General features: G+C 43.0%; 1 protein-coding gene across 6 annotated transcripts; it reads left to right on the top strand.

The window, feature by feature from the left end:
- The first annotated feature begins 849 nt into the window (after nt 1–849).
- LOC116938801 (transformer-2 protein homolog beta-like) lies at nt 850–10,846 on the top strand. Of its 6 annotated transcripts, none has more exons than XM_032946455.1 (8): nt 850–990; nt 6,584–6,657; nt 7,276–7,417; nt 7,807–7,995; nt 8,842–8,957; nt 9,217–9,408; nt 9,560–9,621; nt 9,745–10,846. In XM_032946455.1, the coding sequence occupies exons 1-8, from the start codon at nt 955–957 to the stop codon at nt 9,753–9,755; spliced, it is 822 nt and encodes a 273-aa protein (XP_032802346.1). In that variant the 5' UTR covers nt 850–954; the 3' UTR covers nt 9,756–10,846. The 6 variants fall into 6 exon arrangements, with proteins under 6 accessions (XP_032802346.1, XP_075911399.1, XP_075911381.1 ...); XM_076055284.1 differs by having other exon boundaries at nt 8,842–8,958; nt 9,215–9,408; nt 9,557–9,621; XM_076055266.1 differs by having other exon boundaries at nt 6,584–6,714; nt 8,842–8,958; nt 9,215–9,408; nt 9,557–9,621.
- The last annotated feature ends 1,887 nt before the right edge of the window (nt 10,847–12,733 follow it).

Raw genomic sequence — 12,733 nt, 5'->3', positions numbered from 1 at the left:
CACAGGGCTATACCAAAATAAAATGAACTGTTATCATTCGCACATTTATGGCAGCAAAATAATCTAAACGATCTCAATGCGTGTTCCTAAATGTGTAGGGGAAACACCCAGAGGACACAGCCGGGAGGATAATGACCGAAACGGGGAGTCTCCGCAAATCTGTCCGTCGGCTGATTGATGATGCTGGTTGTAATTTAATGGCGAAGCGTCCAATTTTAAACGTCTAATTGGCACGCTTTGTTTGCGCGGACAGCCCCCCCCCCCCCCCTTACTAATTGGCCGTGTCGGGCGGTGGCGGGTTTGACGAGATCTAACCCAGAAGCATCACTAATTATTATTACAATCCAAAGTGTGGGGTGGGGGTGCTTTGTCTTTGAGTACCCCCACCTAAGATGGCTGCCAGATTTACATAGCACGGGGGTGGGGGCGGGGGGGATGCTGGGTACTCGGGCGGTCGTGGGGGAGGGGCGTGGGAGGGGTTCTCGGGGGGGAGGAGCGAGGGGTGGGGGCATGGGGGGGGTGCATAGGGTGGGGGCTCGGGGGGGCGCTTTGTCTTTGAGTACCCCCACCTAAGATGGCTGCCAGATTTACATAGCACGGGGGTGGGGGCGTTGGGGGGGGGTACTCGGGTGGTCGCGGGGGAGGGGCGTGGGAGGGGTTCTTGGGAGGGAGCGGGGGGGAGCGAGGGGGGGAGGGGGGTGGGAGGGGTTATCGGGGGGGTGGAGCGAGGGAGCGAGGGGTGGGGGCGCAGGGGCAGCTCGGGGGGAGGGGGGGCTCTAGCGGATGTGACGTCAGTAGGGGGGACTCAAGGAACCCGGATGCTCGCACCTCTGCCGCCATTTTGTGAGTCGTGATCGCCGCCATAGCAGCCGACGTTAACGGCGTCTACGCGGTTCGCGATTTAAACACAAAACAAATTATAACAACACCCGCCCTCGGGCCAGAGATAAAACAATGAGCGACGTGGAGGAAGGCGGATACGACGGCGGGGTAAATATCCCTGCGGTTTTTGTTTTGTATTTACACAAAGAGAGACGTGACTGTGGGGTTATTGTTTTTGCAGGCCCAGTAGCGATGAGTGGATCCTGAGTTTGGCCTAGCGGAGCGGACCAGCTAAGCCCGGGGGATCCGCGTCGCCTCATCGCAACATCACCTCATCGCAATACCTCATCGCAACATCACCTCATCGCAACACATCGCAACATCACCTCATCGCCACATCGCAACATCAAATCCATCGCAACATCACCTCATCGCCACCACCTCATCGCCACATCACCTCATCGTAACATCACCTCATCGCAACATCAAATCCATCGCAACATCACCTCATCGCCACATCACTTCAAACACTCGTCATATTAGGGCTGAACGATTTGGGGGAAATATCTCATTGCGTTTTGATTTGCGATTATTTTTAAGGTCAAGTTTCAGTTCAATATTCACTGTGTGATATGTAAAACGTGATATCAAAATATGAACTGCTCTATAGATTTGAATTCAAGGATGAGAATTTAAAAGATCTGAATTGCTTCCAACAATTATTTGTTTAAATGTTTTAATTGAAATAGAACATTCAAACATAGAACAATTGTTTAGTTAAATAAATAGTTGCAATAAATAAAACGATTCCAACAAGAAAGTGATGTAATAGGACTTTTCAAGTCGCAGCCTTTACGATTTGCTGATCGCATTGTTTCATTTTGAGATTTCGATTTGGTATCGATTAATCGTTCAGCCCTACGTCTTATTTAGTCTCATCATCACACGTGTCCGTCTCTTTACCCTTTCGTCCACATACCCCGTCTCATTGCATCTCCCCGTCTACACGGTTTCACTCCCTATTGTTTCCCTCGTGATTTTCGCTTTGCGTCCTCCCCGCTAGCTGTGTCCCCCTTCTCTCTGCGTCTGCCATCGCGCATGAAGCCGCTTGCTGCTGCCGCCTCATTTCCCCCGAAGCTCCCTTTTGCATTATCGTCCTCCTTGCTCACCGATTGTCCTCTAACCGCAACTCGTCTTGAACCTCGTCTCCCTCCGGACGCGTGCGGGCCACCGACGTACTGTAATGAGGCGTCAACTTCAGTGTGACAAGTGTTATGGTTGTATAAATGAAACCTCTAGTACACACGTGCACTTGTCGATTACATATTTTGCCTCAAGTTTAGATATTACGTGATTTATGAATGGATTTTCTCCCGGCCTTTTTATTTGTTTTGCCCTGCAAGTCCGTGGACTGCATTTGGTCGAGAGCGTAAAAGCGGGTCACGGAAGTCGGTTTGCGCCGCTGTGCCGAATACTCAGAACACCGAATTCTGGAAGGTTTCATAAAACTATGGGGCTTTACAATGCACCATATCACTTCCACTAAACCGGTATTTGTGGGGTGGGGGTGGGGAAATATAAAAATGTATTTCCGCGGATAATCCCTCCGCCACTTCTGGTGACATCGCATTCACTTATCCAAATACCGGTAGCAACTAAATGATTCATGTTACCGGAACCTACAAATTTTTTTTACGCAGATTTAAGGGGATTTTTAGTGGGGGGGGCAGGGGACATTTTAGATGTTGGGATAGTTTAGTAAGGGTAGTTTACAAAAAATAATGTTTGTCATAATTAAAAATATAAACGTAAGTCCGAAACAAAAGGTATAATAAGCGTTATTGTCCGGATCAACCTACGTTTGCATCGGCCACGCGCAACCACCCGGGTTGGGGGGGGGGCCTTCGCGGACCACACTGGGGGTACCGGGACCATACCTTTTTTTTTAAACCACTGCACTAGAACAACGTGTTTTGTAGTGTACCAACACATTGGTGTGCGAGCCACATCTCAGCGCGCGTAAGAAAATGCGCTTCCAATCTTCTTGATTGCATTGCGCTTACGACCGCGATTTTACGTTTTCACCTCGAGCTCTTTCCCATTCGACCCCGACGTCCCCCACATCAGTTAGCCTCTTGTCCCCCTGATTAATTCCCGCCCGGCACGTTCCCTTAAACTGCCGATCCCCTGCCCCCTTTCTCATTGCCGCTCCTCACCTAACGCAACTAACCAGGCAACTCGCCGGCCACTAAAGTTGCCACTCTTGAGTAACTCGGACACTACTTGCTCACATTCACCAGGCACCACACTCGCGTATGTCAAATGAGGTATCCGTCCATCGGACGGGGGGGGGGAGTGTGCTTTGTGGAGCACTGTTTAAGGCACCAACGATAAACACATTGCAGTGGCGCGCTCAATCTACTCACAACCACTTTAATGTACAATTTAGCACGCGCTGTCCAGTATGGTATACACAATTGCAATGGGGACTTTTATCCGCACCGTTCATTACAATTTGCAAGTCTGATGGGGTTTTTTTGGCTTAAGTGAAATCGATCATGTCTCAATTCAACACCGTCGATCCCTGGAATGTTACGGTTAGTGTGATTTTCGCCGGATCATGTGTGATGAAAATTGCTCAAGTAAATGTTACTCCAGACATTAAGCTACTTGTGCAAGATTACGGTACTGGGTTTTTACTTGCCATGTGTTATAATTAATCGGTCACAATCTGTCCGCTACTGAACGAAGGCCTCTGCAGACCGGTTCACAGTTGAGTGATGCGTAAATCCAGAGCGCCTGTACACGATCTGAATCTATCTCAACGCTGGGCTTAGCGCATTTAATAACTAGCAATTTCCACTTAATTGTAATCCGTCATCAACGATACATGTAAGCAGAATATAAACGTAACTTAGAATGTTGTGTACGGTATTGAACTGCATTAAGATCAACTTAAAAGCAATACATGCTCACCATCTTGTACCTCTGCTGTTTACAACTGCCGATCTAATTAAGGTTTTACATTTACAATGCTACTGAATCAAATAACAGCATGTAGTGTTTTTTTATTTTGCTCACTACTTGCGGTATGAAAATCAACATTTATTGTGCAGGTGTAAGATGTTTGGCACGGTCTTTAATTTTCACCTTCTCTGTGTTAGCATTAGCACGGTTGGTTACGTACAGTGCGAAAGAAATTCAGCATACATAAACCATTGAAGACATTACATTACGATGCGATTGGAGAATCCATTCTCTCAATTGTAAAACAAATTCCATTGTCTTGAACGCGACGTTTGCAAAACATTTGCATGCATGTTTCGTAAGATATTTAATGTACGTCTAAACCGAATAGGCGTATTGCATGAATGACAGATATTTTTTTTTATTGTAATCCAAAACAATTAGCTTATTTGGGAATTGCACGCCACCGGCCTTTTAGTTTCAGTGTTTTGTTGTAGATTATTTTTTTATTTTATATACTAGCAAAATTATGTCAATGTGTAGTAATTGATAGTGATAACGATTTTATCAATTTTTTTGTATTTAAATTCTCCACATACATTTTTTTTATAAAGTCTGATAATGGGTGCATTATCATATTCCACGAAAAATCATTTGCCAGTGTTACACAATTCTTGCTCGTACGTAATTTTGCGATAGTTTTCTTTCCAGCAATAACGTGGACTGAGGGCTGAAAATAGCAAGTTTTTCTATTGCCCTCTCCCCTATGTAGAATGCTTGTCACGTCGATGTTTGAAGGCTGACGGCACCCGCGGCTGACCGTAATTTATACTGCCCACTGCGTGGTGGGTGGGAGGGAGGGCCTCCTGAGCCGCATGCGGCTCGGTGATGTTATTAAGGAACCCACCGTCTCGTAATTCATGTGCATTGCGGCTCTTGAAATATTGAAGGGGGTTTTTTTACCGAATTCGAATAAAATGGCGGCTGTTACTTGGGTTTGCCGAGCCCTGCTCCATCGGAACATGCTGCTCGGATAACTCGTTTTATTTTAGGCTACACGTGAAGCCCTTGGAAAGGGAAAATACGCTTGGACCCTTAGGGGGGGATGGGCTAGGATGGGTTCCTCAAGTGAAAAGAAACGTGTACAAATTAGAGCAGTTTGACACGGTTAATGTTAAAAACTACACAGTGTCTTGATTTGAAGCTTTCGTGACTGCAGGAATCCCCATACTCTTTGTTTTTTTTCGGTAAAGTCACGTAGATAGAAAAAATAATACATCACGACGTTTCGATCGCCACACAAGCAATTATCGCCTCTCTCCCACCTGAAGACGATTGCTTGTGTGGCGATTGAAACGTCGTAATCTATTGTTTTTTCTACCTACATGACTACCGAAAGAACCAAACAGTATACACAAGAATAGTTTACTTATCAAAACATTGCAAATTGTAATCGACTTCAGTCGAGGTGTTTTTTTTCTTGTTCAGTAAAAACCGTTGCATTAACCTTGTGCAGTGAAACTTCGCAAAGCCAGACCTAATGGGGACAACATTCAGGTTGTAAGATACGCACGGCATTCTTCAAATGATTAATAAAGTGCAAACTTGCCAAGTTGTTTACATTCACACAATACATTACAATGATCTTATCAAATGAATTACAGAATATCACTACGAAAGCAGAGGTGGATGGATAGCTGGCAACCAAGTGTGTACAGGTGCTCCTAATTCCATACACCAGATACGTACAGCACGTGTATCTCGCTCTGGAATTGCTAGTGCATACGTCTGCTGTGACTCTTCATTAGCCTGTTTTGGTTGAATTTTTTTGGTTTATTTTTATTTATTTATTTTAGGTGGCCTGGCTTACCTTGAATTGTGTTACTCATGCCCAGCTTGGAGGTGTTATTATATGCCATATATTTGTTAAGTTGAAGGCTTCGTGCTAATTCTGAAGCACCTGATAATTATGACAGAGTGGCCCTCAAAATTTCCCCGTACAATTTCACTTGGGAAAACCTGAAGTGGAAGAATGCAATGCCTCAGAAATTGTGGTAATGCCTAACTATAACATATGTTAAGCGTTTGATGTAGATTTGCTGTCAACTACATTATATTGTATTGTTTTTTTGTACGAAGTCGGATTGTATTTAACGATTCTGAATATATTCTGCAAATGTTTAATTGTGAACTTTGTTAAACATGTCCTTGATGGTGTTAAATATGTTTTCCCCATAAGGTTATTGGAAGGAATAGAAACCAGAAAATGTGGACCAAGATTAAAGAAAAAGAATATCAGAAGTTAGAAAAGGGAAAAAAAGAACTCAGTTGAAGCGGAAATCAAAAGAAACGAAGAATTTGGCCAATAGAAGTTGTAAATGCATGGGGTTAAGCAGAAGAGAAAAGAAGGGTTCAAGGGTTCGAAAAAAGAAAATTGAATGTATAAGAAATTGTCAAGAATCATGGGGTAAGCCTCTCCACCAGTTTAGAGACACGAAACATGCCTGTAATTGTAAGGGAGAATTCTATTTTAAACTAATATTAAACAAATTTGATATATTCTGTTGGTGAAATTGATAAGATAATGCCTTTTGAATTAAAAAAAAACAAGTAGCTTTGTGCATGTACATTTTTGATCAGGAACGGAGCACTTGTGGATGTGTGCACTATGTTTTACAGTTGTGTCCACAATTTTCCTAGACGGTGCACAAGTGAAGGGGAAAGTGACTGGTGACTTGCTCCTCTCCGTTTGTTTGAGAGTTTTTCAAATGGTGTTTGGTGTGTATCTCAGCAGGCCTCTCACTCCAAGTCGGGGAGCCACAGTTCGGCAGCGACGCAACCGCTGGAGAACGAAGGCGGCCACTCGGGGTCTCGCCACTCACGCTCCCACTCTCATACCAACTCTCGCTCAAATTCTAAATCCAGGCGAGGAACTGTGTTATTGCACTGCTCAGCTACTTTTGTCCAAAAGTAACATGAGATTATGTATAAACAGGGGGCCAAGTGTGTTGGCACATGGCTGTAATTCAGCACTGCGCATGCGAGGATTGGAAGGTCATGTACATTTATGAAACTCGCAGAATTGCTGGGCTGCTACATTGCCACGAACTGTCCCGTGCTGACCATTGAATGTTGGTTATCCTCTTTGTGGGCTTAATGCTAAATTGCCAAAATGGAATTGGCCAATTTTCCCAATGCTGGACGCTCCAGAAAAAAAGTCTCATTCAATATAACTTGGATAAGTAATGGACATATTCTTATTACATTCACTTTCTCTTACATATGGATTGTCTTTATTACATTTATCATTTCACCTTTAAATTACGCAGAGTAAATGATGTGGTTGGCAACATCTTGACGTGTTATGTAAAGCTGCTGCAATAACAGCCTGTTGCTGTGTACTCGTAAAAACTTTTGTCATAAAAAAGTTTACTGTAAAAATTTTTTTTTAAATCCTGCTTCGGTGTCATCTTGTGGGCCGTGCAGATCACGCTCCCGGCACCGGCATTACTCTCGGTCCCGCTCGCACTCACGACGCCGTCACTCGCGCAGCCGGTCCTACACGCCCGACTACCGGCGCCACAGCCGCTCGCCGATGTCCAACCGTCGCCGCCACCTGGGCTCCCGGGTACGCCCACGTGCACTCTCACGTCTCGTCGTGTTCGTCTGCAGCTATTCCAGGCCCTCGTCCGCTCTCGTTCTTTTATTTTGAGACGCGATGTCAAAAAAACTGCAAGCGCATGTCTGAAGTGATGCAGGCTGTAGTCCATGCGTAAACAGCGTTGCGGATTGAGTAAATGTGATCTTTAACTTTGTAAATATAAGATGTGATTTTTTTTAAGATCCATGATATTGATTTGCAGTTATGGACAACCCTTATATTCATTGCAATGCAATCATGCACCAAAAATGAAAAACTGCTCTAAGCTATGCAAATGTGGCGCATGGCTTTTTTTTGAGTTGCGTTGCTGCTGCTGCTCGTTTTATGTGAGCGTTAATCTTTGCGTGTGCGTGCAGGTGAACCCAGACCCAAGTTGTTGCCTCGGTGTATTTGGGCTGAGCCTGCACACTGGGGAGAAGGACCTGAAGGAAGTGTTTTCACGCTATGGCCCAGTCCAGAGTGTAAATGTGGTGTACGACCAGCAATCGGGCCGCTCTCGTGGATTTGCCTTCGTGTACTTTGATAATTCAGAGGATGCTAAAGAGGTTGGTCTCATTTTATAAGCAACAATGTTTAAAAAAGATTTCATCTTGTTTTCTCATGCGGTAGCATCTATACATTTAATTTTTAAGTGAAAGTAGCGATGCTCCCCCCAAATTAGCTTTTTGTGAACAATTTCTCAGTGTCTTGGAAGGTCTGTGGATGTGACATTTAAAAAATATGCTGAATTATACTGATTTTAGGCCAACTCTAAGCAACAGATTAAAATGCCTCGAGTAAATTGATTAAATGGATGTAACCGGTATAAATAATGAATTAATTCGCGGATGAATTCATTTGTAATTGAGAAACATTCAAATAGGAGACAAAATGTTTTTAACGCAAAGAGCATATATTTTTTAAATCACATGACATGTTAAGGAAGAGTATTAAGTATAGCAAGCAACAGGTGCAAAGCTGAAGATTGAAAAAGTAATGAAATTGGGAAAAGAATGAGTAAAATCTTGAAAATGTGACCTCAAGCAGTGGGGGAGCATGGATACTGCAAAAGGAGGGCGATGATAATTGGCAATTCACAAATGGTATGTCTTGAGAAGGATGGAACCACATAACTAGTAATGGAGAATCTTAACATAATTGGAGGCATTTTATGCACATCACTTAAAAAATCACATTTAGGCTAAGAATTTAAACGATCTGATGAATATAGAGGATGGGAAATTTTACCCTGTAATGCCTGGGCTTCATGCTATCAGTTTTTTTAAATGACTGACTTTGAGTGTGGAGCCATAGTTGTTTGTTGTTGATAGGTGTGGTGCCATGCATGGGTTGTTGGTGCGTTCCAATGTAAAGACATGTGCGGTGTTAAAGTGCGTACATTGTTTCTCCAGGCAAAGGAAAGGGCTAACGGCATGGAGTTGGATGGGCGGTACATACGAGTGGACTTCTCAATTACTAAGCGTGCCCACACACCTACCCCGGGCATCTACATGGGACGTCCTACCTTGTAAGTTTAAACTGCTGCGCTCCTGAAATGTAACAGCCACTATGTTTAAAAGTTTCATTACCGGAAGCACTCAATAATTTTAAATGTAAAAAAGTACAACATTTTTTACTTTATATTTATACACCTTGTCAAAATACCATTTAAACGTCCACAATGAAGTTGTGTGTTCAATGTGAAGGCTTGTGTCGTACATTTTGCTTCTAAAACCATGATTGGCAGCATGTTTACATTGAATTGTCCTGTGATTTCACCACATGAGTACGAGCAGTCGCCGAGATGGCCGAGACGGCCGCGACGGCAGAGACAACTTCTACGAACGTGGCTGCGACCGTGGCTATGACCGCAACTATGACCGTGGGTACGATCGGGGAGGCTATGAACGAGGCGGCGGTTACGACCGAGGAGGTTACGACCGTGGCTACGATGACGGATACAGATACGATCGTTACAGGTGCTTTACGCAAGACGAGTTGACATTTTCCACAAATCAAGCACTTGAAAAAAGCGTTGCTGGAACTTTGTAATATTAAATGCCATGAGTTGTTGTTGGTTGGTGCCTGGTATGGTTTTTTTTTCTTGATTGCTGTCGTATGTCGCAGAAGGCGTTCTCCATCGCCTTACTATCGAGGTGGCTACAGGTCCCGTTCGCGTTCGTACTCTCCACGTGAGTGGACATCGCCGCAAAGTGCGCTCACAAATGCTTTTTTTGTTGTGACAAGTTACGTATGGGGAATAATGCCTGTCGTTTTCCGGTCAGTTTTCACACCTTTGATTTTTCTCATTGCAGGTCGTTACTGAAAAGGCATTTTGGTATGAAGTGCCAGGAAAAACGGAAGAAGGAAGGAGTGTACCTGAGACTCAAAACTTTAATTTCTGTTTTAAGTACATGACTTTTACTGTTTTTCAAGTGGCATACATGTTAAGTTGTAGCTTAGGTTATTTTTTTCTAAATTGTGAACATTTGGATTGCAGGTTTAAAATAAATAACCCTGTTTCAGGAAACTAATATGTAGCTTTGCATGATTAAGCAAATTCAAATTCTCCAGTGTAATTTGGTTTTCTTGATAAGAGATTCTGTCATCCAGTTTCAGGGTATTTGTGTATTAGTCTTGTTCATTGGTAAGTGCCCCTTTATTGCTTATGTGCTGCTGGGCTATTTTCACTAATAATCTTGCAGTTTTAATAGTTTTGATTGACCTGATTAATCACCAATTTTACGCCCACACAGTATCATCAACCCATAACTATCACACTGAGATATATGAAATAAACTTTGCTCAGAAGGTCGTTGTCTGACATTTTAAAACATATCGTATTACCTGTTGATGTAAATCCCTGGGTGGTATCCTTGTTTTAAGAGATGCCTTACACTCCGGGCAGCATACAGCATTTCCCCCTGGTCATTGCCGAAGGTTGAGTACTCCAATGAAGATAAAAATTCTCACCCGTTAAGATGTGAATCTACTCTTTATATGAATTGGCATCGGACCCAACATTATTTACTTAGAAATATGGCTTTGTTTTATGAACACAATGTACATCACTTGGCAGTTTAAAAAATTGTTAAATATGCATTTTTGTATCGAGGCTTAACATTGTTTTCAATGATTTAACTCCAGTTCTGTAAAATCTGAGGCTCAAATATTAAGAGTACCATATTTTTAAGTGCATAGTATTTTCATTTAATTGAAATGTGTACCAATTAAAACAATTGTTATACAATACCTAAACAATTCTGTCAGTGCAACAATTATACACAAAATCGTGCAAAAACCGGTTTGCCATTCCACTGCAGAAAGCAATAACTGATTGTCACCAGTTCATCAGGTGTTTGAAGTATCAATATTTGTATATAAACGTGTAATACATATAAACTTACATTTGAAATACATGACTTCTTGAAACCTTTTATTGTGAACACAAGCATGCAGTAGGCAGTTAGCTATAAAATTTGATCATTTATGCACGTATATGAAACTGGCCCCTTAGGGTCTCCTGAGTGATGCTATTAAAATCTATACTCAGGCTGTACTTTTACAGTATCCTACCGTGGTACTTGGAGGGTCTTCCTCAGTTTCAAGCCACTAAGGCAGTCCAGTGCTTGGCATGATAAATCTCCCCTCCATGCTGCACCCATCGCAACCTTTTTCAAATTGCATTCACAATACCGTCTTGCCACACTTCAAAGTTTTGTTCTGCCATTAACTTTCAAGGCTTCACCAAGTGCATTTATTCAAATAACCAATGTTTCCTAAACTTCTCAAAATAGTACAACAAACATTAAACCTGAGACATCAAAATCCTGTCAAGATAGGTCTTGATAACCTCAGCACAATACGCGCGGCTTGTACATTGTCGCGTGCATCCGATTATCACGTTTGGTTATGTACGGTGCGAAAGAAGTTCAACATAGCTAACTAAAGATTTGAAGAAAAAAATAAGTGCTCCATCGACAAGAGTTAATAGCCAGGCTAAACGCGGATGTACGCTGTCAATGGGTATGGAGAAGAGGATCAACAGTTGTCAATGTTAAAGTTGGAGGTGATTGCATTAATTTTCGATTTAAAGCTTTCGTGACTGCAGGGATTCATTTTCTTGGTTCTTTCGGTAAAGTCACGTAGAAGGGAAATAATAAAAATATTACAAATTCTCACGACGTTTCGGCCACAACACAAGTAGCCTTCCTCAGGTGAGGAGCACCTCCCACCCAGCTTAAAATACGCTGCCAAGCTTGGCAGTGTTCATTGGAGCGCTGTCTTTCCGACAGTTTAGTTTCTTCACCGGATGAAGGCTACTTGTGGCCGAAACGTGAGAATTGTATTGTTTTATTTTTATTATTTCCCTTTTACGTGACTACCGAAAGAACCAAGAATATGATTGTATTAATGGAGAACGAGAGGACAACTGTAATTCGAACACTAAATAGTGGCTTTTGAGATTCATGGAGAGATGCATTTTTACACGTGGGAAATGTGCTGGGTTGGTTGTCGCATCTGGTTGGGTTCAAGAATCTGCGATGTATGTTGAACATCTTTCGCGCTGTACGTAGCCAGCCGTGCTAAAATCGGAGGTGGGGAAGGACAACAAACTTTATACAAAAAGTAATTTTAAATGAATTAATATTCAATCCAAATGTAAAAGCGCATAACGCCAGTGGCTTTCTAATACCGGAAGGAAGAGCGTTCCCGACGGCCGCAGAAGCGCATCTGAAATCGCGCGATGCCGTGAACGTCTTTGTTAGATGGCTATCCCAAAAACGGCTACATTCTCGTGGCAGTTTCGTTGATGAGAGGAGGACCGAGAGACACGCTTACCTTAAAGACGCTCAAGACGGGTGAAATTGTTTTCGGCTGCAACACCACGGGATTCGAACGGAATAAGGATGATGACAATCCAGAGGAACATGACGTGTGTTTACTGCATCCACAAACCTGAAATAGAGTTGGATCAGTTGTGTTTCATATGCACCTCGGTAGTGTTTATGGTGGACTAAATATTAACCTAACTTTAATTGTATTTAATGCGAGTTGGCGTTTACATATGAAAGTGAATCTACCCGAATCGTCCAGGTAAGGCAACTTAATTGTTCCGGCAACGCCACACACTCCTACGGAACTCTCGCCAGCCATGCCCAGTGCTCAGGTCGCTCTCTCTATACATCTCCCCGTTCCTTCTGGAACCTTCCACAATGTGCTTCCTCTTCAACATCGCTGTTCATCGATTTCTCGAACGTCGAATCGTTCCCTTGTTTTTTATCCCACCCTTTCCCTCAGCCA

The sequence above is a fragment of the Petromyzon marinus genome, chromosome 4 (genome assembly GCF_048934315.1).
Source record: "Petromyzon marinus isolate PM22_M1 ecotype Great Lakes invasive population chromosome 4, UKy_Petmar_22M1.pri1.0, whole genome shotgun sequence".
NCBI classification, from domain to species: Eukaryota; Metazoa; Chordata; class Hyperoartia; order Petromyzontiformes; family Petromyzontidae; genus Petromyzon; species Petromyzon marinus.
Note: the sequence above shows the minus strand (reverse complement) of the source record. Positions and strands in the feature narration are given on the sequence as shown.

Coding starts and splice junctions, on each gene's coding strand:
- LOC116938801 (XM_076055266.1), top strand. CDS start 955: ATGAGCGACGTGGAGGAAGGCGGATACGACGGCGGG. Junction 991..6,583: donor AAGGCGGATACGACGGCGGG/GTAAATATCCCT, acceptor GTATCTCAGCAG/GCCTCTCACTCCAAGTCGGG. Junction 6,715..7,275: donor CGCTCAAATTCTAAATCCAG/GCGAGGAACTGT, acceptor TGGGCCGTGCAG/ATCACGCTCCCGGCACCGGC.